General features: G+C 38.0%; 1 protein-coding gene across 4 annotated transcripts; it reads left to right on the plus strand.

The window, feature by feature from the left end:
- Window positions 1–367: 367 nt before the first annotated feature.
- On the plus strand, window positions 368–27354 carry PAIP1 (poly(A) binding protein interacting protein 1). 4 transcript variants are annotated; one of them, XM_080363094.1, is made up of 13 exons: window positions 368–824; window positions 1887–1994; window positions 3481–3564; window positions 5511–5692; window positions 10811–10999; window positions 13725–13837; window positions 17597–17708; window positions 18944–19069; window positions 21288–21394; window positions 22824–22941; window positions 23078–23132; window positions 23733–23826; window positions 25955–27354. In XM_080363094.1, the coding sequence occupies exons 2-13, from the start codon at window positions 1964–1966 to the stop codon at window positions 26046–26048; spliced, it is 1305 nt and encodes a 434-aa protein (XP_080219220.1). In that variant the 5' UTR covers window positions 368–824; window positions 1887–1963; the 3' UTR covers window positions 26049–27354. The 4 variants fall into 4 exon arrangements, 3 of the variants coding, with proteins under 3 accessions (XP_080219220.1, XP_080219221.1, XP_080219222.1); XM_080363095.1 differs by lacking the exon at window positions 3481–3564; XR_013923550.1 differs by lacking the exons at window positions 368–824; window positions 1887–1994; window positions 3481–3564 and adding exons at window positions 3862–4248; window positions 23229–23317 and having other exon boundaries at window positions 25955–25988.
- The last annotated feature ends 264 nt before the right edge of the window (window positions 27355–27618 follow it).

Below are 27618 nucleotides of genomic sequence, written 5' to 3' on the forward strand. Positions count from 1 at the left end.
CCCCTTCGCGCGCCACCTGCCTTCCCTACACACACGTCCTTCCTCCCTTCGTCCCTCCCGCCCGTCCGTCCGTCCTTCTCGCCGCTCCGAGGCGCTGCGAGCGCGGGGCACTGCAGCCTGCCTTCCCCTCGGCAACGGCCGCGCCCCGCCCGCGCCGGGAGAAAGCGGAGGTGCCCCCGGCCCCGCGTCAACCGCCCCGCCGAGCGCCTCACCCCCGCGGTGCCGCCGACGCCGGCCCCGCCGCGGCACTGACCGACCTTGGGGCGAGGCGGCGCGGCAGTCCCGGCGCGGGGCGGAACGGGGGCGGAGCGGGAGGGGGGCGGGGGGGGGGGCTGCCCGCCAACCCGGAAGAAGTGAAGAGAACGCGGAGGTCGCAGCGGGCGCGTTACGCGGCGTCCCCGACCGGGGAGGGGTCGGCGGCGGCGCGAGGGCGGGGGGTGTCCGTCACGTGGCGCCTGCGTGCCGCCGGCGGCTCGCGCTCGTGGCCGCGCGCCGTGTGCCCGCGCGCGGCTGAGAGGAGGCCGGGCGGGTCTGTCAGCGGCGGCTTCGCCCTCCGATCCTGCGCTCTGCTCGGCACCGGGGCTCTGCCGAGGGGCTTCCCGGGGGAAGCTGAGGTATCGCCGGCAGAGCTGAAGACGTCGCGGCGCTTGGTGGAGGCCGGGCGCGAGCACCAGGAGGGCACGGGCAGCCGCTGGCGCCTCCGTCCCTCAGCCGTGGCGGGCCGCCAGTGACCAGGGAGAGGAGGCGAAGGTCGAGGCAGCCGACTTAGAAAGAGACTCCCTGCAGCGTGGTTGTCTCACGTGGACAAACGCCACAGCATATAGGTGGTATCTTCTTTATTCTCGTCATTATTTCTTGAAATGTGTAATAAAGCAGTGATCTGGTGTCTGAGTGGTAGGTGCAGTACGGGAGAATAACAGAAAGAGGAACTCTGGAAACTGTAAATAATCTATGAATTTATTAAAAACCATGCTATTAAAGAGGCACTTTACAGAGAACAACGTGCCGCTTGCTCGTTCATTGCCTGTATAGGTTGTCTTCTTTCACACAATCTGTAGTTTCTTTGTGTTAGGCTTTTTAAAAATTTATTTATAGCTGTGTAATTATTCTTGCAAAATATGCATTGCAGGAGGTGTCACACAGCTTCTAGTCTCACAACTGATGAATTTTGACTAGAAGTGAAGTTAAGCAGTCAAAATACATCTCTGAGAGTAATTAACAGCATACCCCACTACTAGATGTTTAGTAGGCTACCATGCTTTTAAATAAATTTGGAAGAAAGATTCCATTTAAAGTTATGTCTTATGTGCTTTGTATTTTGGGCCCAGTCACCATTAACTAGTGCAACAACATGCCTCATCAGTATAATAGGGATCGTTATAATTCCAATTATTAATAATACAGCTAGAGCCAGTCCTCTCCATTTTTCTAACTAGAAATTTGTTGTCAGCATAAAAAAAGAAAAAAAAAAAAAGCAGCCATGTGAAAGTGCTTGTGTTCTGAATAGTGACAAAGTTGCAGAGTGTGGTTTCTCAGCACCAGGTGCTGCAGATGTGTGCACTGAACTAAGTTTTAGACTATTAGGTAACATACTTAGGACAAAGTAGGTAATTCCTCTAGTGGATATTTATAAGTGGTCGTAACTGCATTTGGCGAAAGTTTTAATCCAGCTGTTGGGTGCTTAGGATGTCTTGCCAGCTTAGCTTTCCTGCGGTTTGGTCTCAGGGGACTGGAAGTACTTGACAGGACTTCAGCTACACAGGCCACAAAATTCTGAACAGAATTTCAGGCATTGTCTAAAGGGGTTGACTATTGTAGGTAGTACTTGGGGATTATAATTTTGGATTTAACGTCCTGAAATAATGTTTTTTTAATTTTTGTTTTAGGTGTCTACATTAGGGAGGATTGATTCCAAATCAAACACAAGTGTTCTCATGCAGACTTCAGAAGTGTGTCTGTAAAGATGGATCTGGGATCACATTCCACTTTAAAAGGTAAGTAGTTGCCATACAGTCAGTAAATTAAAATAATGCAGAAAGTCGGCTAAGTGAAAAGAAGTCACATTAATGACTAAAGGTGAAAAGTTGTCTGGTTCAATAATATTAACCTGAGGCATTTAAATACTTATATAGTTGTATACCTTGAAGAATCAGATTAATCAGATCTGCTTTCTTGAAAGACTGGCATGTTAAAAAGGGATGGCAGTATATCATGATGATTTTCCTGAGACCAGATTGAGAATCTCAGCTTCATTTTTCACATTAATGTAAGCTTTTAATTCTCCTGCAGTAAGGTAAAGTCTATAAATGTGACCAAAGGTCACCATATAGGCTATAAAACTGAAGCTGAAATAACAAAAGAACACTGACTAGTTTTAATATATTTATTTTAGTAGCTAATTTGTGATCTTTAAAGGATTGGTAATACTGCTTAAGTCTAGTTTTGACAATTTTTTACACAAAGGAAGTCTTGCAGTTTTTCTGAAGACTCATCAAAATCTCCTACATTTGCTCTCATTTAAGTTGCAGAGTACAGATTTGTTAGTTTACCCGTCTTCATTTTCGGTGAGGGTTGCCTAGGAACAGTTTTCCCATGAGCCTAATTAATTTTAACTGTGTCACCTTTACTGTATGGCCAACTTTGTCTCTCACCAAAAATCAGCCAATTCATGCCTCAGGGAAGTAACAAATATTTTATACCTTATCCCCCCATTAATAATTAAAAATGGTAAAATGTAATAACAAATCAAATAGAAATATAACTTCTAAAGGTACCATTTTACAATACAATTGGATTTTTTTTTTTAAATACAAGACAGTGCTATTCTGATTTTTTTTTTTTTATAGATATATAATGCATCATACATACTTGCATATTTTTCATCTCCTCATGGGTGACAAATAGAGTTTGACCTAACACTACAGCAGCCTCTGCCATTGGCTCTGGAGGGCGCAGGTGGCCAGGCCCGCACAGGCCAGGCTGTTCAGGGTGACAAAACACAAACATCACCTGCAGCATCAGCTGAGGTCTGTGCTGGGCATCCTAGATCCCAGTTACCTTCCTCGTCTCAAATCAGCTTGTGATCTCGAGTTCACAAAGCAAGTAGAGCAAGGCTCTGAACATAAATAGGTGAATTAAATGGTGAATCAAATCATTTGCAGTTAATGTGATATTAGCAAAGTACATTACATGGACAGTCTCCATATATAATAAATACAGTGTTGTCGCATTGGAGGCTTAACTTGGTTTCCTTAAATTTAGACTTTAGCCTGCACCTTTTCCACACAAACCCTTTTCTTGGGTAAAACAGCTGTACATGCAGAGTGCTACGTGATGCTGTTAAAGGCAGACACCTGTAGCTACAGGTCTCCTACTAAGTGTAGCTGCCGTCCTGGTCCTGTTGCGTCAGCTCACGCGGTTTGTTCCTGTGGGGAAGCAATTACAATAGAACATTGCCTTTTTGAAAATGCCGTTTCCAAGATTTCCTGTGTTTGGAAGAAGGTGTGACACGGGTACCTCCCACGGCCCCAGAACCGGTCGCTGACACAAACAAGCTGCGTGCTGGTTGGTAGCTGTGAGTCTGTCCCGTGGCGGGGGCGGGGGGGGTGGCGATGCTGACTCATCAGTTCTGAACACGTGAGGTTCGCAACGCAGCCCGAAATCCGGGTGGGAGCCTTTAACCCGTGACAGCCGAGCTGGCCTTTCCGGAGGTGGCAGCTTTTGCCGACACCCGGACTGGGGCGGGGACGCGGCCTCCTCCCCCCACCCCGGCGGCGGCCCCGCACCGGGTTACTATGGCGACGGGCGTGACCATGCCGCCAGGGGGCGCTCTCAGCCGCGCCGGGCCGCGACCATCGTGGCGCTGCGTGTGGGGGTAAAACTGAAAGTGAAGGGCTCGGCCCGCGGCGAGGCGGGACCACGCTGCGCCCGGCTCCCCTGGGCCCCAGCCTTCCCCCGCGCCCGCTCTCTCCCATGAGCGCTTGAGCCGCCCCGACCTGAGCATGTCGGAGAGTTTCGACCGAGCGCCAGGTGCCGGCCGAGGCCGAGGCCGAGGAGTCGCTGCCCTCCTCAGAGGCGAGGGCGCGGCGGAGAACGGCGGCGGAGCCCGCTGCGGAGCCCGCTCCGGGGGCAGCGGTTGCCACAGCTCAGGCTCGGCCGAGGAGCAGCGGCACCAAACGGGCGGCCTCTTCCCGCAGCAGGAACCATTGCGGCCTCCGAAGACGGCGCCGCTGGGCACCGGAAACGCAGGTACTGGCCGCCGCGCAGCGGCCCCCGCCCCGCCGGAGGCCCCCGGTATTGAGGGTGTTGGGGAGCGGGTCCCAGTAACCTACTGCGCTCCGCTCGTTTGCCCGCACCGCTCTGCTACCGCTTCGCTTGTGTCTGCGATTACCCCCCCCCCTCCCCCTCCCGACTCCCTTCGCCGTCCCACTGAGACTAGGGCCGGGGGGCTTCCTTTCCACCTTCCTCCGGCCTGGCCACGGGGGCGCGTCCTTTTTCCCCACCGCCACATGTAGGGGCTGAGGGGGTTACCTCAGCCTTGAGGGGCAGCGCTCTGCGCACCCCAGGCACCTGGCTGGCTCCTCTCGGCACCGCATGGTTATAAGCTGCATAGGGGTACTTGCACGTGTCCTAAGGAGAGTGCTCATGTTTCTGAGGTATGGACCTGTGCGCAGGTAAACGTGTGATCTTGTATTGTAGCCGCTGACAACACATCTCTGTCCATCCCCCCCTTTCCGTGCCCTCACATCTGTGCGTGTGTTTTATCCGTCTGTTAATCTGACCACAGATGGTCTCAGCCTTCCCCTTATTGAAGAACTCCAGCCTAAACATTTGCCAAAAAATAACCCAACAGCAACACAAACGTGGTTTGATGGTTAGCTTTTTCAAGCAGATACCAGGTTCTGTTTTCAGTGAACTTAAGAGCTATTCTTAAAGATACATTTGGAAAACATAGAAAATAGCAGTTTTAAAAACACTGATTTTTGAAAATTTTGGCAAATGGTGTATGAGAGCTGTGTCTTTGAGGATTACATTAAAATTGTGGTGTTAAAGATGAGTGAGGTCTTTATTGACCTTCAAAGTTTTGCATATACATATTTGTATTTTGCATTTGTATATCTGAAATATATGAAAAACCCTCAAGAAGAGCAAGCATACCATAAGAAGATTTACTAGTTTCTCAGGTTATCATTTTTAGAAAACATGCATGAGAGACTAGGAGAGCTCTTTTCTCTTTTTATTTTTTTTTTTTTTTTTAATTCCCCTCCCCTTTTTTGGCCACCTTCTTTTGAACATTGTGTTCACTTTTGGTCATGTAGCAAGTCATCTAGAGTTTGCTGCAGTGAAAACTTTATCAATTTTTAAGAAAAACAATAAAACCAGTATATTTGAAGAAAACTTGAAAGTATATTTATAGTAAAAGTATATTTGAAGTCCAGAACATTATGTATTCTATGTGAATACATAAAAGTTTAGCAGTTTCTAAGAAAAGCTGTTAACAAACTTTTCAGAACACCTGCAACAGACAGGAATTTCATCTGGATCACAAGATAAAGGTTCAGTTCCTGATTCTGGACCAGAAATGGGTGAACCTCAGGTGACTGTGGCTCCTGTGGTAACATCAAAGTTGTCTGCTAAAGCACCTGAGTTTTATCCACCAGGATACAACCAGAACTTCAATCAGAACTTCACAGTAAGTGTTTATCTTCTCTTCTTAGTATATGGCAATTTACTTATATTCAAATTTAAAATGTTTTCTTGAGGTCTTGTATATCAGGTAACTTCAATGTTGCATTTGCTGAAGAGATTTGCAAAATTCTGATGATCACCTCCAGAGTCACAGTCAGAATGTTAAGTGATAATGAGTGAATATTATGGTGTATCTGAGAGCCTTTAGCATGGGATATTTTGGTAAAGCTTGCTGCAAATAAAACACTTTTCTTCTTGATTACACCAAGCACTGATGACACCCAACATCAGAGTAAGCTGTCTTTTTTGGTGACCACCTCTGTTGTAGTTATATCTTCACCACATTTTAAGTAAAGGTTTACCTGCACTTTTATACAGATTTCACAGGTTTTCTAAGCAAATGTGACAGGAAGCTTGAATTTTAGCTTTTCTGAGCACAGGGTTTACATTTCATAAATGTACTGTGCCATGGGTATGATTTGCTATGGCTGCTTAACTTGATGTACCATCATGTGCCTTTTCCTTCAGTGGTGTAGCTCCAAAGGACAAAAAAGTCGGCTTAGTCTCACTCCTAGCAGTTACCTATCCACATACCTAATGCAAACTATATTTGCAGCCAGACTAAGTGTGAGCTCAGATCAGTATGGTAGACACACCATGTAATAAAAGCTGATACTTCTTATTTTCTATTCCTTTGTCTTCTGTGTATTGCTTCTGTAATTCTACTCCAGGGAGGATCTGTGTGAGTTCTTAGAATATCCTTTTGTTATGCAAGCAGCCAAACTCTGGTACTATATGTCAGCAGGTGGGAACTATTACTTTTACAAATACAGTCAAGTCAGAAAAAACAATTATACTGAAACAGATATTTAATAACTTAAAGAAAAAAGTTTTTTTATTTTTCTATAAGTTAAATTATTTATTTGAATGCTAAATATGGTTGTTTGGTGTTTTGAAGCCTTTTCCTCACTAGTAAAATTGATGTTATCTTAATGTTGCCAGCTTGCTGAATGGAATTATTGTCCTGGATAGTACAAGCCCATAGCCAGTACACAACCGTTAACAAAATGCCAACGTTAACTTGCGTTAGTGAATATCTAATCTAGGGGGGAAATCACTACTTTGCCTCAGTACATGTTACATGTTTTCTATAAATAAAGGATTTCAGTTTCAAGACCAAAAAAAAAGCCATTTGGAATGGCATACATAATGCATTGTTATAATTACAAAGTTTTGAGGCCTGCAGTGTTGCTTTTCAGCTGTTTTGCAAAAACACATAAGCATGTAGGAGTTCTTGGTTGCTATGTTGTAGGAAAATGCTATGAATATAAGTGACTCATTTATTAATAAAAATAACTCTTAAAATGCTAGCAAAACCTAGAACATTTATTTGGAAGTATGTTGCAGGGACCCTAATTAAATCAGAATATACTAGGTATAAGATAGTCATGTTTCAGACTTTAGTCCTTCACGACTATGAAGTTTGGTTTTATTTACTTTAATGATGGAATTTATTTCATAAACCGGGCTCACTTGCAATAAAAATAAGGAATTTAGCACACTTTACACAAATTTTGACTGTGAGATTTAAAATTTGAATTGAAACAAAGTTTTGAGAAGCTTCTGTTTTTCTGACTTAAAATTAGTACATTTTAGTTTTCATTTAGAATGTTTCTTGGAATTTTTGGATCTGAAAATTCTCATTTCTCTTACAAAATACACAGTGTTTTTCCTGTTAAGCCTCTGTTGTTTTAGAAATAAAGTGTTGATTTCTTGTTTGGTTGTACATTATTGTAATTACTATGCACACCCATGTAACATTGATTATTAGATTAATTAATCTCTGGTAGTTCAGATACTCAAAACTATCAGTTACCTGTGAAGATAGTTTAAGGGCTACAGTATTCAAGGCATGCTAGAATTTCAGAAGAACTTTACCAGAACTTTGGGGAGGGAAGACTTCTGTGGAATTCTCTGTTTGCATATAACTGTCCATCCCATCAGACGTTATGGATGTCTGCAGTAGAACTGGTGACTGGATTTAGATTTGGATTGCCAGTAGGAAATGTCAGAGTTGTTCTCTGGCATGGGTGTAAGATAATGACATGACTATCACTCCATCAGAAGGGCATAATGATGTTCACACTTCATAGTTTTAGGAGTGAGTTTTGTATTTGCTTAGGTGGAATTCTTCCCCCGCTGCTGCTTTTTTTTTTCCTCTCTCTCTCTTTTTTTTTTTTTTTTTAATTTTTTTTTTTTTTTTGTAACTTCAGTTTATTTCTGAAAGGAGACTAAGAGGCACCAGTGTTGGTTTTACTTGTTTAGCTAAGTGTGGATAGGTGATTTTGTATATGCAATAGTCATTCTACTTAAGCTTGCAATAACTTTATTGTAAACTTGTTGAGCACATACAATCTGAAGGGGAAAAAAGCTTGTTCTTCAGAAGTCTACAGAGTAATCAAATAAATGATAAATTATTAGTGAGTAAGTTCCTAAGTGAAAATGTTGTGAATACTTATCAAATATAGGAAAATGTTAATTAGCACGTACAGAAACAGAGCCCAAGAGTAGATTTGACTCATAGATCTTTTCTATAGATTTTCTGGTATTTATGTAAATCAGAGGAGTTTTTGTACCTGATTAGCCTTTAAACTGCTATGTCTTTAAACTCATGAACTGGCCCTTAGTAGAGGAGGCAAATCTGTAATCTTTAAACTGGAGACACTTCTGTTGTGAATAATCCAGGATCCCATCCTACAGCTATGAAACATAACAGAGAAGGATTAGAGAGTGTTGTCTTGACTGGGAAATCATTGAAATTTATGGGTCCTCACCAGTGCTGAGTACAGGGAGTTGATCATTGCCCTAGTCCTGCTGGCCACACAAGTTCTGATACAAGCCAGGATGCTGTTGGCCTTTTTGGCCACCTGAGCACACTGCCGGCTCATGTTCAGCCACTGTCAATCAACACTACCAGATCCTTGTCTGCCAGGCAGCTTTGCAGCCAGTGTTCCCTGGGCCTGTAGCCTTGCATGATGGTGTTGTGACCCAAATGCAGGACCTGGCAAAACGGAAGAAAAAAACGATAGAGGAGTATGAATACAGGGGCACCACTATACCAGAAGGTATTGGGGCCTCTTCCAAAACAAGGACATTCTCCTCCAATATTTAATTCAAGTGAGGATGAAAGGAAGATACTTTCTTCACTGCTGAATGGGGATGTCATAACAACCTGAAGGCTGTCAGAAAGAGCAGCTATTTCTACTAGCTATAGCAATTGCATTCCCTGCAACTTGGCTGGAGAGTTTTCTAACAGGTTATTTGGAGAGATGCTAGTTCAGCTGCATGCGACTAAGCTGCAGTTATTGTACAATGTCATAGTTCCATGGAACAAAATAGTTTAAGTTACTGTATGGAATTTTTAGTGGGCCAGTTGAAGTCTTCTAGTAAAAGTTGACTTCCTTTAGAGAAATAGAACACTTAGCAAGTTACACAGAGGCCTGTTACCCTTCCTGCTTTGGCCTTATAAGTTCCAAACCATTAGAATTGTAGAATACTTTAGGTTGGAAAGGACCTCTGAAGTTCCTCTGCTCCAACCTCCAATTCAATGCAAAAACCCAACTCAGATCAGGTTGTTGAAGGCTATAAATATTAACAATTTGATACCATTTTTGTATAACTGTATTTCTTTCCTATTTCTGATTGTCAGCATTAAGTAACAGCCTTCAGTATTATTCGCTGGGCAAATACTCTACCTAGTTAAACATCACAGGAAATATATCTAGGATTTTTTGGTTATACTGATGTGTCTGCCGTTAGCTTAAGTTGTATACACTTACAACATGGGTCTTTGAAACATTTTGGTAAATCTGCATTTTTTCCTCACACATTCTTCATAGGTCATGAAATGAATGTCAGTATTTGATTTTCAGCAATGTCTGTCTGTCTTTCTCTGCAGTTCATATCCAGATAAAAATCTTTCACAGGTCCATATTGCTTCACAATTGAGGAGGGACTGAGGCATTGTAAACACAGAAAGTAAACAATATCTGCTCATCAAGGGAGGGGTGATGGGGAGGCGAAGAATACAATTATCTAATTTATCAATTTATTTGTGTCCATGAAGTGTGTTATTGTTTGTAGCTCAATTTTTTCGTTAGATATATTTTAAAACTTTTTTTGTTGTTGTTAAATAGTAGATCAGTTGAAAATTCCATTATTCTGTATGTTACCTTTATGTACTGAATCACTAATTATAGGTAATTTCTTTAGCAGTCTGTCTTCAGGCTCCTGCTTGCACTTCTGACATCTCAGATGCTTTTCACAATCTTTTGTGTAGTGTGACAAAGTGAATTATTTGTACTGTTATTGCTAGATGGCATCACAAAGTATATTGCTTCCTTAACCATTCACCTCATATACGAACATTATAATCATCCAGAACAGTATTGTTTAGATGCTGTTAAATAAAGTCATTTCTGAATGGACAAAATTAGCAGCCTTCTGTTCCAAAAGTGGTAGCATAAATGCCTTGTAATCTTTCAGCCACTGCCAAGAGATGCAAATTTGCTGAGTTTAAAAGATCACTTTCCATGGCTACATATTCTACATGGGAACAGTGCACTGTATCTATTGTATTTCTGTAATTTCTCCCCCTTCTGAATATTTTGGAGCACTATACACACTAAGCCTAAATATTTTGTTTTCAATCATTTTTCCTTCTATATTTTGTATATCTGCAGCACAACTTGTGTGCACATCAGGAGTGGGTGTTAAGCCTCAGTTTTTTAGTTTCATTCTTAACAGATACACTTAATTATTTGGTAGTTAATCTTACACTTGGCAAACTATGTGATTGGTTTTTTTTTTATCTGTCTTTTCATGTATTTTGCTGAGAGACCCTAAATGCTATAGAAACATTACCTACCTCTTAAGATGATAGAACTACTGGAGATTTCTGATGCATCCTTCCTGAAAATGTTGAATTGTGTAATAAATACCACTATTAAGTATGCAGAGACTCAAGACTGAGGGCTGTATGTTTTTTACTGGAGACAGTTAAGTGTAACAGTAGATTTTTAGGTTCATTTAAAATAGTTGGTATATTCTTTCATTGCCATAGGATTCTTCCTTTGAAGATAGATATGATGGCTATCTGACTTTGGCAGAATATGTGCAAGACTTCCTAAATCACCTCACCGAGCAACCAGGTTGTTTTGAAACTGAAATAGCGCAGTTTGCCGAAACACTGAATGGCTGGGTCACTGAAGATGAAGCTTTACAAGAACTTGTTGAACTCATCTATCAGCAGGTAGCCTGTGTATTCTGTCTTATAATGTGGATGTTATGCCTCTCTTACATAATGTCCAAGATAAGCATAATTTTTATGAAATTGTATTTACGTATTATTATAATGGCTTGAATTTTTCTTTTTAGATAGAAACATATAAGGAAAGATTTTGCTCAATAAATTCAAATGGTAACTCAACTGTGGGATACTTGGATGGTTGATAAATTTTCGCAGTTTACTCTATTTCATTTGTTGGATATTTGGATTTCCTGGGGCACATACCGGAGTTGAAATTACAGCACTTAAAGGGAGTTGTATTTGAATTGCTGTATTTATATAGTAGAGATTGAAGAAGTCTTTAGCAATGTCAGAGTTGTACATTTTTATTCTATCCTGCAAAAAGATTTCTTCATAATACTTAAATACTTTTTCTTCCTTGGTATTTTTAAAAAAATAAATTTATACCTACTGCACACATCGCCCTTTGGGAAACGCTCCTTTATTAACACGCTTTCTTCTTCTTTTGCAATATACGTATTTGAGAACAGCGTAATTGGAGGGAAGGAAAGCTCTTCTAATGGACGGCCATGGTAATGAGGACAGAGACCTTGAGCTGAACTCTGTCCTAATTGGGAGAGCCATTGGAAGTAACAGCTTAATATTTGTTGCTTAGCAAAGGAACTGCTGTTACTGCCTTTTGAGCTTGCTGCAATGAAGTCACACCTGTGCTTGCTATTTATTACATTGGGTATACCTCACTTTCCTGGGTTTGTTGTTTTCAAATTCTACCTTGAAGAATGCACATTTTTGTTCACCTGTTAAGTGCAGATACTTGCAGAATATTTTTCCTGTAAAATAATCTAGGGTATGTTAAAGCTGCATGACTGGTTGATCATTGTAAAGAACTATGGAGACTCAGGTTTCTGATTTTATGCTACAGAACTGCTGCACATTTAATTCAGAACCATTTAAGTTAAATGTTAAGATTACCTATGCTGTGTTTGGCAGCATCATTTTCCTGTCCTTTATTTGAACACATGGAGGATAGTTAAAAAAGTATTAGCATATTCCATAGAACTTTATTGAAAGAAGAAAAGAAGAAATTATCCCATTTTTAATTTCATATATGTTAAATACATTGACTCTCATTTAACATAAGTGTTTATGTTGCTTCTTCCTGTCACCTCCTATGTAAAAACAAGTCCAGTGTTAGGGTTGGCTGTGCCTACCTTAATTCAGAAGCACTGAGTATTATCAGTCTGAAATCAGGTGAAAAATAAAACTTAGTGCGAAAAAAAGCTGTGCTAGTGTGCCAAAGCATCTGATTTTAGTTTTGTTGCATGTCAGTATAGGATAGTGTTCAAGTGTATCTCAAGTAAGCTTATTATTATTCTTCTGTCTTGAGCAGAGGCTCAAGTATTTGTGTTTCCTGGCTTATCAAAAAACAATTAAAATTGCAGAAGTGTATTTTTAATCATCTGCTTATAAATAAAAACTGAATTCTATTTTACTATCTTAATTATTTAAACTTGTGTCTTCCAAAGGCACTTCAGTTCTCTCCAGCGACTTTATGCACACAGTACAGTTACACTGAGTGTGTATTTTTCTCTGCCTGTCAAAGGTAACTAGCTGTAATGCACTGACATGCTGATGGCAAGATGCTTTTTTGAAAAATGTCAGAAGCAGAAGCAAAAGGAATGTTCCAAGCTGATAAATCCACAGGAGAAGTTTAATGAATTCTTAGTATTCCTGGGGTTTTTTAGTGGAGCTGATGGAGTTATTTACACCAGAACGTCTTTTCACTGGAGCTATATTTGAAAAATAATCTTAAATTCAAGTGTTGTTAGAAGAGAGTTTAAAACAAATGAACAGTAATAAACTGTCAAAATAAGGGGGTGTTCTGTGTTAAGTTCTGTGAGAGGTTGAATGTAGACTTTGAATTCTCAATTACTTTTTTCCACCTCTTGAAATTTTGAAGTGTCAGATTTAAAGTATTTTAAGAAAGTGCTCAATTTAAATTGTGTAATTTCATTGCTACCACCAGTTTTTAAATTATAAAAGTGTAATTGTTCAACAGTAGCAGGACTTGTTTTAGAAAAAAAGGACTCATCATGACCTATTAACTGTAATGATACAGTTTTAGCCTTTGAATCAGTAGTTTACTATTCTGCACATTGCTGGAGCACATACAGGAGAAGGTATTTCCTTGCTTGCCATGTTCTTGTACTCTTTCCCTGGGCATTTTGTATTGCCAAAAATAGATTCTGGGATAATTAGCTCTTAGACTGAATGAGGGTGTCTTCATTCAAATTGTTTTAATGTACTCATTGGTCCTTGAGAGAGTTTGCATCCTTGAAAAAGTGTCTTAATGTCCACTGTTTTTTTCCATTTTTTGGGTTTTTGTTGTGTGGTTTTTTTTTTTTTTTTAATAGTTTGTAAGTGACCTTCAGACACTCTTTGGATTAAGTCACAAAGGAGAAGCAGAGTTGAGGACACGACATAATGATGATCGTTTTCTTAAAGCCACAAAATCACAGTATAATGATTTTTTCAAGTGCTGAAATGCATATGGAAAAGTGTTGATGAGATGAAAAAATAAACATGGCAAATAGTAATATTAATTTTCTGCTCTGCAGTTGTCTAATAAAGTGTTGTTAAACACAGCTTTCAAAAAAGCTTTTAAAGATAGCCTAATCATGACTTTTAATGAATAATTTATTTTTCCACTTTTTTTTTTCTTTGGAAGGCCACGTCCGTCCCAAATTTTTCCTACATGGGAGCACGGTTGTGTAACTATCTATCTCACCATCTAACCATTAGTCCACAAAGTGGGAACTTCCGACAGTTGCTACTTCAAAGGTCAGTATCAGCATGTAATTTTAAGCCTGTTACTTCCTCAGGTTACATGTCTTCCTATTTTGTGTATAACTCTTAATGTTGTATGCAAAGAGGTATATATTTAAAATAGAAGTTTACATTGAGGATTGTTAAAGCACATGTACATACAGAATATTAAATACATGGTTTTTTTAATATTTGAAAATATGGAAGTAGGACTCCATTCAGAGTTCTGTAGGTTCTTTTGAACTATCTTGGACTAATCCCAAATTACAGGATAAATTGAAGATTAGTGAATGCTAAATACACATACATGTACTGTTGTCTTCCTTTGACTCTTGACAGGACTTAATTATGTTTTTTTATTTATTTACTTTTCTGGCTGGAGTCACTGTGTAAAGTTTATTCATTGATCAGCTAGTTGTTTTTTATAGATATAAAGTAGGTACATAAAATCCAGAAGGATAAGTTTCCAGTTACTGCAGTGTTCGAATGGCTTACTTGTTTGAGAAGTTCGTTTCCCATACATTTCCCATAACAGAGACTCAAGCATGGATTCTAGAAATTCTTCTAAAATAAGTAATTTATTTGCAAGGTACAGCATAGAGCAGCTGAAGCTGGATACCTCCTAGAGAGGGACACTCAGCAGGAAAAAAAATTAAGACAGTTATACCCCCACAATCCAAGTCCCCAGCCTGTGCATGTCATGCTGGGCCATCTACAAAATCAGAGTCTGGGGTGTCCCCGTTCTTTATTGAATCTGTTTGTTTTTGTCAGGAAGGCTGTCAGTTAATGTTCTGACCTTCCTTCAGTTGCTGTTTTGCATCTGCAGCTGGAAAAAACAAGTTCTTGACAACAGTAAAAACATTCTTCTATTTTGTCTTCTGTTAGTCATGGTCCTGTTCCTTATCTCCAGGGATGCAGTTCCTCTTATCTTCTAGCTTGTAGACTCTAAGGCCTTTTTGTACTTTAAGAAGCAGAAGGTTTCAAAGGTTCACAGCTTGTGGAAGTTATTCTCAGCAAAATTACTTACGCTAAGCAAATTCTATACCAGCAGTTTCTAAACAAGTTCTACAAAAAGCTGTATACCAAGTAATTCAGTAAGGTAAGGCAGTCTGTTCTCTATTAATCCTCGCTTTGTTTTTGGTACGCATTGCTGCTAATATGTGAAGCAGAGTTCATGAAGTTTTTCTAAATACATTATCATCTTTCTAAGTTTGGTATACAAAATGGTTATTAGTATGAGGTACAGTAAGGCTAAACCTAGTAAGACAACTACAGGATGCAACATCTGGTTGTATATTCCAGTTGTATGCATGACTACCCCAAAAGGGTTTCCCACTAGTGGTGATCTCCATCTTTAAGTCTCTCAATTGTACTGTGTCTTTATTTTATATCATGGTGGACAGTGATCAATGCATTTTGTCCACTTTCTTTTACTCATTTCAGTGCTTGGCGTAGCTCATGATACTGCAGTAATTTTCTCACTAGTGTGAGGTTTATTCCAATGGGTACAGGCAGTAAATCTTGGTATAGTGTATAGTTAGATCGTAACAATTGGTGGGAGGTTACAAGGGCTGAATCATTAAAAGTACAGCCTGTAATTTTGGTACAATTACAGATAGAATTATTTGAGTGATTGCTTATATCCACAAGCACATTGTCTACGAATATAGAATTACAAAGCGTTCTCATACAAATGCATTCCTTTCTAATGTGCTCAAATACAGTTTCAGGGGTTTCATCAGGATGCAGTTCAAAATGACAGATACTTTGTTCAGTATCAAGATAAATACCTCAAGCCTTAATGTCATTACTCTCACAGATAAATCCTTGGTGTTTCTGCTCAAGGCGTTTACTAACAGTAATAGCTTGCCAATTATTTTTTCCATTTTCCTATGTTGTATATTCTGATGAATACAGTTCCGTTATTTTTTATTTCTACAGTTTAATGGTCATTAGACTTGGTAGTTGACAAAAATGCCACCTTTTTAAATGGATATATTTCGTTTTAAATTTTACTGCGTGACATTTGAACCGGTAATACATTGTAATATTTAAGAATTCTTTAGGAATTAGCCCTTTGTTCTTTAAGGCTTTAAAAGCTTCAGGCTACTTCTTATTTTAAAAGCTTCCTATAGTCCAGCTATGTTTAGGAGCAAAAGCATCATAAACTTTAACAGCAATGCATTCAGATGACCTTTCATCAGGAATGGTACCGTATGGAGAAGATGAAAATATTTTTTTCCCTTGTCCCAAAGCAGATGAGTCTTTTTGTTTTCAAAATGATCACTCTTGTCTTTTGTGGGTTTTTTTTAACTATGTTTGTTACTTGAACATGAAGGAAATCTCTGTTAACATTGGATTGCCTGATTCCTGTTTTTTAAAGCCAGCCAAATAAATAACATTCATTTTAGCACCCTGAAGCCATGAGTTTAAAGTTGCTTATGTTTTCATTGCAAATATGGATGAAACTGAGGGGGAAGGGGAGGCAAACAACCTAACAGTATGACCACAGAGAGCTCCTCTTCTGTTTCTCAGCCCAAGTGTGTACCTTAAATTTTCTATTTCAGCTCCTTAGATTTTTTTTTTTTCCAGTCTCTCTGGTTATTCTTAGTCCATTAAATAACCACTGAGAATACACTATAAGTTGTCTGGCTTTCCTTTTATCTCAAATATTTTTTTTAATTCTGTTTTTGAACTGCTATGTAAATGTATGTTTTTGACACAGTTTTTGGATACTGGAAAAATACCTCTTTGTCATGTTATCCTAATCCTCTGTATTTGTATTTATATCTAAATAATAGAATTGTAGAATGGTTTGGGTTGGAGGGGACCTTAAAGAGATCGTCTAGTTCCAAGCCCCTTGCCGGGACCTCTTCCACTAGACCAGGTGGCTTATAGCTCTGTCCAGCCTGTCCTTGAACACTTCCAGGGATGGGCCATCCACAAGTTCTCTAGGCAACCTGTTCCGGTGCCTCATCACCCTCACAGTGAAGAATTTCTTCCTAATATCTAATCTAAATATTGCCTCTTTCAATTTAGAACTATTACCCATTATCCTAACGCTACGCTTCCTGATAAAGAGTCCCTCCCTATCTTTCTTATGAGCCTCCTTTAAGTATTGAAAGGTCACAATAAGTTCTCCCTGAAGCCTTCTATTTTGCAGGCTGAAAAACCCCAACTCTCTCAGCCTGTCTTCTTAAGGAGAGCTATTCCAGCCCTCTGATCATTTCTGTGGCTGCTTCTGAACCCTCTCCAACAGGTCCCTGTCCTTCTGCTGAGGTCTTCAGACCAGGATGCAGGACTCTAGGTGCAGTCTCACCAGAGCACAATAGAGGGGCAGAATCACCTCCCTCAGTCTGCTGGCCACACTTCTCTTGATGCAACTCAGGATACAGTTGGCTATCTGGGCTGCAAGTGCACACTGCTAGGTCATGTTAAGCTTCTCATCAGCCAACACCTCCAAGTCCTTCTCCTCAGGACTGCTCTCAATCCATTCTTCACCCAGCCTGTATTTGTGTTTTGGATTGCCCTGCATCAAGTGCAGGACCTTGCACTGTTTCATTTTGCTGTCTCAGATATCTCAGTGCTTGAAAACGTAATCCTGCAATCACATGTATTCATCCCAAAGGACGCAAAAACACAGTGTTTTTATGAAGTCCTCGTATTTCCTTCACATATCATACTTCCCAGCATTCAGCATTTAACAGTATTAATGAAGTTCATCAGTTCTTAGCATTCTGTCTGCAGATGATATTTTTTTGTGTGTGTTTATAGGTGTCGAACAGAGTATGAAAACAGAGATGAAGCTACCAAAGGAGAGGAGACAACTCGAAAACAATTTCATGCTTTTGTGCTGTTCTTAGCTGAACTTTACCTGAACCTGGAGGTAAGAAGAAAGTTGTATGTCAAGTGGTTTTTCATTAAATTTTTTGTTGTGTTTATGTAAACACTGACACGGGATATAATTTGAGGTGTTTTTCTAAAGAAGAGGGGAATAAAGTAACAGAGCTTTAGAACAGTTTTGTTATAACATGCCCAAGAAACAGATTAAAAAAAAAGGACAAGATCATTAGAAACAGAAGTGTATAAAGATGAAAATTATTTTTAAATAGTGTAAGACTTCATAAAAAGAACCAGCCATAAACCACCTTTGGAATGAAGCTTTTGGTATTTTGTCTGGCAAAACCCCCAAATGACTACATTTAACCAACACAGGAAGTGTTATAGCCTAGGAGAAGCCAGTCAGGATCAATAACCTATGTAATTCAATATTCAACCACTAATAGGAGCTATTATCAAACCCTTGAGGAAAGCATGGAAATCCTCAAAATGAGCAATTAAAAATGCAGGTTTTTTAACAATATTTCCTCTGAAGGTTGAGTCCGTGGCTAGTGCATGAATTATGAAGTCTTTGTTTTACAGTGTACAAAAAGTGTATGGACAAGCAAAACTTACTTGACTGTTATACCCATGAGTTCAGTAAGATCATTTACTGTAGTAATGTATTCGAAGTATATTTTTGTCTGGATTATTTCAGTGGTTTGCTTTAAACAGACACTGTAAAAAATACTTCGCTGAAATGAGGAAAGAAAATAATTCTCTGACTCTTCCATTTCTGTTCATAAGTGGGCCTTGAAATCTGATTTTCAATTGCTAGAAGTAAAAAGGAAGATTTGCAAAGGGTTTGGGGGAGGGGGAGTTGTACAGTTCTGTGGTGTCTACCATTTATTTTTAAACAATTTTCTATAAAATTTTAAATACATAAAGAGTGCCTTGTAGAAGTAAGCCACTACAGCTGTAGAGAATACATAATGTAGGATGGGAAAGAGCATGGGATTCTGACAATTTGGGATTTTATGGGCCATTTGCCAGGCATTTGGTAGTTTTTCTTAGCAATTTATTAGCAGACAAAAAAAATGCTAGACATGCATTGTTATGTACATGTCAGAATTGTAATTATTCAAAGTCTATGTTCTAAAATAGTTACAGTATGTGGCATGTTCTTCCAACTGAAGAGCTCAACTATGTTGATCACAAAATCATGCAGCATTTGAGAGAGAAAATGTAACTAAATTAATTTCTAAAGCTTAAGTCTTTTAAATGTTTGTATATATTTTGCAGATTAAAGGAACAAAGGGACAGGTGACACGAGCAGAAATTCTTCAAGAAGGCCTTCGGGAATTACTAAATGCACTATTCTCTAATCCTGTGGACAGTAATTTGATATGTGCTGTGAAACTGCTGAAGGTGAGACAGTAGTTTTCAAAACCAGTTTTTTTCACTTTCCTACCTTTGGGAGCAGTGGAGGAAACTGCAAATGAGGAAGTGTTCATAGGGCTTTATGCATTACATCATTAGCAGAGCAAGCTGTACTTTTTTTTTCCTTAGTATCATTGCGAAATTGAGTCAACAAAAACATAACATGCTGCTCTAAAAGTAAAAAGTGAGGCTGTTTGTGTACACACAAGAGCAATAGAACGGAAACCAAGGCACAAAGGAGTCAGCAGCAGTCCCTTCAGGTCTCATTTTGCTGTTTCTGGTGTGAGAGAAATCTCTAACCAACTTGAATGAATTATGGGCTTTTGGGTATGTTGTCTGTTCTGAAGGACACTCAGCAGCTAAGGTCTACCACTTTCTGTGGCAAAAAGATCTAGATATCAATTATTTTATACTATATTGTCTGCATCATTATTACTGTAGAAATTTATATATTTCTCTTTTGTGATCAAAACAAACCTCTTTGCTTTTACATTTCACTTTTTCTTTAAAAAAAATGTTAGCCTCTATGCAGGGAGAAAATTTATCTTCACTAGCCATGGTTATATGCGTAATTGGGAAACCACTCTTTATTTTAGGAATTAAGACAAAAGGCTAAGCAGTATTTCTGTGGAGTTTTGTTTCTGTTTTGGGGAGGGTTGGTTAGTTTGGTTTTCCTCATTGTTCCTCATTTCTCCCACTTCACTATTTTTTAGACTTTTCTCTCTTGAATTGCAATTTTGGCACCTTCTTTTGGCATGGTAAATAGGGAACAGCAAGAAAGGTTTAAACCTTCCAATTTAAGCCCTTCATTTGAAATTTGGATATTTAAGCAGGTTGCTTCATAGCAAGTGTGAGGTCGTGTTCAACAAGCACATTCACTTCTGTGGTAAATCCTTACGTTGGCAGTGCCTCTGAGGCAAGGCCCACTGAAGGACCTTTCGAAAAGGCAGTACAGAAATCAGGAAGCTTTCCAATGCTGCTGTTTTTTTAAGATCGTTCTCCAAAGAAAATGGAGGTCTCACTATTTCTATGGATATTCTTGGAACATTTATTTGTGTTCATAGCATCCATTCTAAAATGAAAGATATAAAAATAAAGTGATCCAAATTATTTTATGATACGTTACTAAATCTGAAAGGTGTTACAGAACAGAGACTTGGGTTTTTTGAACACAAGTGTTTTCTAATTTCTTATAGTATCTACAAATACTGGAGTGTATCTGCAGCTAGTTTGGGCTACCTTGTGAAACCTTTATTTCAATGCTGAAGCAATAAATGTCTCCTGTTGTCATTTCCATTTAATATAGTGACACATACAGGTTTTTCACCAGTTTGTTTTGCAATTTGTTTATTTTTAATTAAACCTTCTTGGTGCTATTATCTAAAATCAAGGTAGGACTGCAGTACAAAACTAGAAACACCAAACAAGTACTGAGGTGCTTGCTTTTATGTTTGCTTTTTATTCCTGTGCATCATCAGGTACCGTTCCAAGCATTCTGGATCATGTCATATTTATGCTGAGTATATCAGGAACTGCTACTAACTTTGATCATAGTGGCAAACTATTATTTTCTGATTTAACTACTGTGCAATTATTGGGCAATGAAGTACCTACTCTTAACATGAAAGGCTTTACTCCACAGCAGTTCTAAACTGCTGCTAAAGCTTTCTCAGCAGCAGCTTCAGTATCACAGATTTTATGAATTAAAATTCAGGCTGATTCAGTCAGATAATTTTGGCTGATCTTACATATACTCAGATGAAATTCTATGGCGTGTCTGATGCTAGCTGAATTGACTGAGGTGTTTCTAAAGTTTATTAAACTTTATTATTCTCAGGTAAGCTGGTGGCATCATCTGCAAAAATAAAGTCTCCTTTTTTATAGCATATACTTAAGTAAGATCTGACAAATGCCAGTCACTGGAGTTATTTCAAAATAATATTTCAAGACTGAAAGAAGTCGCTGTGAACTTCTAGGTAATATAAACATTGGACATAGAGCTACCATATTGTCTCTAGTCTAAACCAAACTATTTATAAGATCTGTTAGTCTGTTTAACAAAAAGAGCAGGCGATTGGGAGCTTCAGCCCTCAGGTGGTCACGCATTGCATCTAAATGTTTTGAATTGTTATAGAATATCTTCTGTTGACAATTTATTAAAGTTTTGTAATTTTCTTTTAAAAAAATGTTAATCTCTTGTCTTTAGTTGACAGGGTCAGTTTTAGAAGATGCCTGGAAAGAAAAAGGAAAAAATGATATGGAGGAAATGATTCAGAGAATTGAAAATGTTGTGTTGGATGCAAACTGTAGTAGGTGAGAAGATAAATTTATGTGTAGTATTTCGTTTTTATACTAAACATAATACCTTAAAATCTTCAAGAGTAATAAACATGTCCAAAACATGATATTTAAAACTTTTCTTTTTGAAAAGTAAGGGGATATTTGGGTCACTTCCCACAGGGGGGAAAAAAAAAAAAAAAAAAAGGAGGGTTTAGGTTTATTGGTTGCATTTTGTTGTTGTTGTTGTTGTTGTTTTTTGTTGTTTTTTAATCTTTTAATAGAGATGCATGTTCCACTCTAATTTTTTTTCTTTTTTTTAACCTTTCAGGTCTTGAATTCTTCCATAAGTGCTTTAGGCTCTAAGAGCAAGTATAGATACAAAGAGACAATAGTGGCGATACCTCACAGTATATACTTTAAAATCCTAATTTAACAGTATTACATATATACAAACAGTATTAAATATAGACAGATCACTATAAATATCAAGGCAAAATGGAATATGCTTTGGCTTTTTTTTTCTGAAGACCATGCTTTTTTGGCAGGGTCTTACTACAGTCTGGAAAAAAACGAGTGATTAGTTAATATATTCTGCTGTTTAATTTGCAATGAACTGCATGCATGATGTTATTTGTTTCTGCTGCACTTCATTCTCAGCTTCTTGCGAACTTACTAAAAACCTATAGAGGGTTCAGGCACAGTGACCTGATCTCTTCCCACATGGAGGAAGGCCAACAATGCAGCTCATAGCATTTGTGGGTTGTAATTGAGCTGCCCCCAGGGAAGATGAGGAAAATTTCGCTTCACTAACCAGAGAAAATTTATAGTACAAGCTGAGGCTTCAAAGACATAGAAGTACAAACATTTTTTAATACATAAAACAACCGAAGATTTTATTATTTATTCCTTAATGAGACTCTTCTCCATGGACTTGCTTACAAGAAGAAAGCCATTTCTCTTATTTTAGGGGTGAAATGAGTGGTGGTATCTAATGAATTTGAGTCATTGCTTCTCACAGTTGACTGCAAAATTTCAGTGTGATTAAGAGGGCTAAATTTGGGAGCATAAGTTAGATTATTAAAATGCAATTTGAAGATCCTCCTCCTGGTTTTCCCACTACTGTCCTTTTATCAGAAAAGGATTTGTTCCTCAACTTGTGCTGCAGGTTTGGTATCTTGATTAAAAACTACAGCAAATTCTGTTTCTTATGGGCTTCTCACTTTACCACAGAGGAAACTGAGAGAGTGACTATCTCATAACTGACACAAAAAAGCATCTAGATTTGCAGCAGGTGGATGAGGGGGGAAGAACACACACCACTAAAAATTATTTGCAGACTGGAACAAATTTTCTGCTTTTTAGAGTCTGGGGGATTTAACTATCTAGTATTTGCAAGATAAGCCCCGTATATCTTGCCTAGCACAAAACATTCTAACTTCTGTAGTGCTTCTCTTTATTTCAGAGATGTGAAGCATATGCTTCTGAAACTAGTAGAACTGCGATCAAGTAACTGGGGTAGAGTTCATGGAACTTCTTCACTTACAGAAGCTACCCCTGAAAATGACCCAAACTATTTTATGGTAAGAATTTACAGACACTTAAGTTGCTTAATTTAACGTGAATTTAATTTGATTCATGGATGGTCCCATTGCTGAAAACTACAAACAGCTGTTATCTCTGAATGCATATTAACATTCTGTATAAATCTGTTCTTAGAATGAGCCAACATTTTACACTCCTGATGGTATTCCTTTCACTGCAGCAGATCCAGGTACGTCACAAGTTCAGTACATCTGTCTTATCTATCTTCTTTAAAAAGTTGTAGTTAAGTTTATATCCTGTCAAAGTACATAAAGTTGTTCTTCAGATGTCTGAAACTTGTACAACTTGAAAGACAAAATGATGTTGGAATTCCCGGCTTTGTGTAACACATGCTGTATTCTTCATTAAAAGAAGGTAAGTGTTTGAAATGGAGAGTATGTACTTGAGTTCATATAGTTCATAAGAATTTTTGCTACAGTCCTCAGTACTTGGTATCTCCAGGAAGGCAGAAATCTTCAAGTCTTCTTTTGCTCGTCTACTATTAGTAGCAAAAGATTTTTCTTCTTCCTTAGTTTATTTGTTTTCTGTAACCTGAGTACAACATGGTATAGCATCATTTGAGGCAAAGACATCTGTGACTACAGTTCTCTGGGAAGATAGGTACCATTCTTGGAGGACAATGGATGTCCTGAGAAAACTCTGTTTTTTCTATAATATGTTTCATGCCATTTATGGCTTCATTAAATAGGCTATTTTCAAATTGTACAGAAGTATGCTAATTTAGAGGACTAGTCTTACATATTACTCAGACTCATTTTTACTTTGCCAGATTACCAAGAAAAATACCAGGAGCTGCTTGAAAGAGAGGATTTGTTTCCAGATTATGAAGAAAATGGAACAGATTTATCAGGATCTGGAGACCCGTATGTTTTCTTTTTGAGTAATACTCAATTTTTTGTAATACTAGTTTTTGTAATACTAGTTATTTTTATTGCAGAATTAAGAATCCAATCTTGATAAAAATGAAACTAAGTTATGTATTTGTTCAGGTATAAGTTGGTTTGTAAGCACACAAGTTTGAAACAAATTTTATATTATATAACTGAGTAGGGTGATTAAATTTCAGAAATGTATACACATGTACAGACACACTCCCTTCTGCATTTAAAAAAAAGTGTAAGTAAAGCAAAGCACCAGATCTTCAAGTATTGGTAACAAGGCAGCCTGAATTCATTTGACTGATGCACATATGCATTCTAACTAGAGATGATTACAGAATTTTCAGAGTCCTTCAAAGAGAGGAGGTTTTGAAGTTTCTCTCCTCAGAGTAAGTAGTGTTCCCTCAATTAAATCACTATTCATTATTCCTGTAGAACAAAACCAGCAACCCACTGGCAAAGGGGGAGGCAGTAGGTGGGAATATAGTCTGACTTCTGACACCAGTTTATAGGAATTTAATAGGTAACTTGTAAAAAGAAATATGGTCTAAAATAAATTGCTCTGAGCTTTGCACCCATGTGCTTGAAGGAAGACTTTCAGATCATTATTTGGTACTTAGGAACATTTTCAGTGTTGTGTTTATGTGTGATACACGAGCTGGCCTGGACTGATACTTTTGTTAGTAAATTAGAAAACTTTCAGATGGTGCCTAGCTGAGGGGAGTGGCAAGAACTTTGGAAGATAAATTAGACCTGTCATAAAAAATCAACAGTCTCATACTATGGGGAAAACAATACCTGTGTGAACTACAGTGCTTAGAACAACAAATTAAATGCTAAATGGAGACAGCAGTTAAAAAACACAGCAAATCCAAAGAGTGACATGTGGAAGACAGAGTCAACCTTCATGCAAGGTGACTGTGGAACCTTTGTTGAGGGCTTAAGAAAGGCTTAGGTATCCTCATCCTCTGTCAGCTGTTTCTTATGGCTGACCTCAGGAAGAAGGTTCTATATGGAGTCCCTTCTCAAGTCTACACTTACATAGGAAAGGAGGAACAAATAAATATGTAGACTGCTTCTTCAATGCACAATGCTGAAGAAAAAATACTTTCTGTATACATTTCTGTTGCTCTTACTGTGGTTTTGTGTGAAACATACCATTTATGGCTTCTGTGCAGATAAGATGTCTTATTTGCTTGCTTGGAACTCAGTCATAGAACTGAGAACCTTAAATTAGTGCACACTTTTTGAGAGTTAGTAGCCGCAGGCCTTTTTTTTTTTTTTTCTTTTTTTAAGGCTGTTTAGAACGATATGCATTATCACATTCAAGCTATAACTTCATTTTCCTAGTTTATGGTGATTTTATGTTGTTGAACCTAGAGAAAACAAGGAACACTGAATTTATTTCCTAATGGCTGTGAGGAGAAAGTTGAAGTAATCCGCATCACTTCCCAGTTTATTTTGAAGCTCTTATCGTAGTCTTCACTCTGTGCAATACTTACTATCAGTGATGAGATCTAGTCTTTTCCATGACCCAAATAAGACAAAGTCTTATTACAAAGTCTTTTACAAAAGGTTACAATAGAATAGAAGGTAATACAATGCAGATGCAATAGGGAGGTTCCCTTCTTACATATATCAACAAATAGGAATGCAGGTTTTCTTTACATTATTTGACTACTCTGCAACCAACACAGTTGATGCAGTATTTGACCTAGGATACTGACCAACCAAAAATTATGCTAATATTATGCTAATTATGTTTTTTGAAAATATGTCACTAGAGATGCATTATTAAATTTTTGGAAGTTTGCATTGCATTATTTCATTTTCTGTCATCTCTGGAACTGTTCCTGTCCTTCAAACTAGACAATGTGAGATCTCAAATGGTGACAAACACTGCAGCTATTTGTATAGAGCTATGCTGATTCAAGGTTCTGTTTGTTTTCCTGGTACCCATGTCTTTTTTTCCTCTTCATTCTCTTTAAGAAAATGTCATCGTCAACTAGTACTTATAAAACTCTGTTTTATTCTTGACATCTACATAAATGTTTCTGAAAATCTATATGTAAACATAACATATATAGTGATTTGTTTTGGGATTTTTTTTTAGGTATTTTGATGACATTGATGATGAGATGGATCCTGAAATTGAAGAAGCATATGAAAAGTTCTGTATAGAATCAGAACATAAGAGAAAACAGTGAGACATTACACATTAATGTTAGTCTATTAAACCAGTTTAGGTACACTTAAAATACAAGGGGATATAAACCGTTTCTACCAAAAGAAGGAACGTGAGTTTCTCAGAGTACTAAACTTATACAATTTCTGTTTTGTTTAACAGAATCTGCCAAAAATTGTAAACTTATGCCGTGTAACTTAAAATGTTGTGTATATATAATAGTTTATTTTATGTACAGGTATATGAACAATTTTTTGGCTGCAATAAAAATGATTTAAAAGTTATCATAATTGAAATTAAAATTTAATGGGGATCATCCAATAAAATTTCCCTTGAGGTTGAAAGAGGAAGAATAACGATATAAATTTATTTGCTTGCTTGCTTGCTTGTTTTGGTATATATTGGGACTTCTTACCGTATGAAAGATATCTGGTATTTGATTCTGTTGGGGTTTTTTTAATTATTTTTTTATTGCTAATGAGAGTATGATCCAAATCTGGAGGTTTTTTGTGTAGATCACAATAATGAGAAATGGCTTGTGAAGATTTTGTTTTGTGGTGGATTTTTTGTTTCATTTATTTTCTTCCTCTTCCAAAACCCATATATATGGCTGAGTCCTGAACTTTTTTTTCCAGGATTAAACATGATGTATGTTGATATGTGAAAAAGCAAGCAGTATTTTGGAAGTCAGGTGCTTTCCAGATCTTTGCTTCAGATAAGCTTATTTTCAATTTTTACAAGCAAAAACTATAATTTGTTGTGTTCTTGAAGACTGTATGAATATAGTTATGTTTTAAGCAATGCTTCTGAAGAGTATGTGCAGTGCTTGGTTGTTGGTTTTGTTTTTGGTTTTTTTAATGTATCTTAACATGTCTGACCTTCCAGCAATTCTTGTAACGTTCTCCATTCTTCTAATTTTATGTAGTTTGATTTAATTTTGTAGTTGGAGTAAATTCATATCTTGCATAAATGTTAAATCCTGAAGCCAACTACGGTTTTTTTGATCCCATATAATCATGTTAGTTTTCTTAGGATAGTCTGTTGTTGTTGCCAAACTCAGTTTTACTGTTTTCTGTTACCTGTTACTGGTTAGACTGAGTAGAACCCTTCACCAAAAGAAATAGAAATATTTCCGAGAAGTTATCTACTGTAAAGAACACATGTTATAAATATGCATGTAAATAATTCTGTTAATATTTCATTGTTATTTGTTTGGTTAAATAACTTGTGCATCTGCTAATAGAGTGAGCACTGACTGTTTTCTGGATGTTTATTTAACATACTTGTTTAGGTTGGAGTTTCGGAAAATAAAGTTTAACTAGCTTTGCTTCCTTTGGTATAATTTCACTAACTTGTCTCTTTGCTTTTAAAAAAAGAAATTTTTTTATCCTTCTTCTGTCTCCCCTTCACCTAGTACTGTTTTTTTTTCTTTCTTAAGGTACGCACTTGCAGACTATATTATCCCTTAATACTCACTGGAAAAATAAAACCTATCAAAGGGCAATATGGTGATAAGAACTATATTAGCATTTCAAAGTCTCCAGACTAAAATCCAGAAACTAGAAAAGTGAAAGTTAAATTAGATCATTTTC

Source organism: Nesoenas mayeri (genome assembly GCF_963082525.1).
Source record: "Nesoenas mayeri genome assembly, chromosome: Z".
Classification (NCBI taxonomy): Eukaryota; Metazoa; Chordata; class Aves; order Columbiformes; family Columbidae; genus Nesoenas; species Nesoenas mayeri.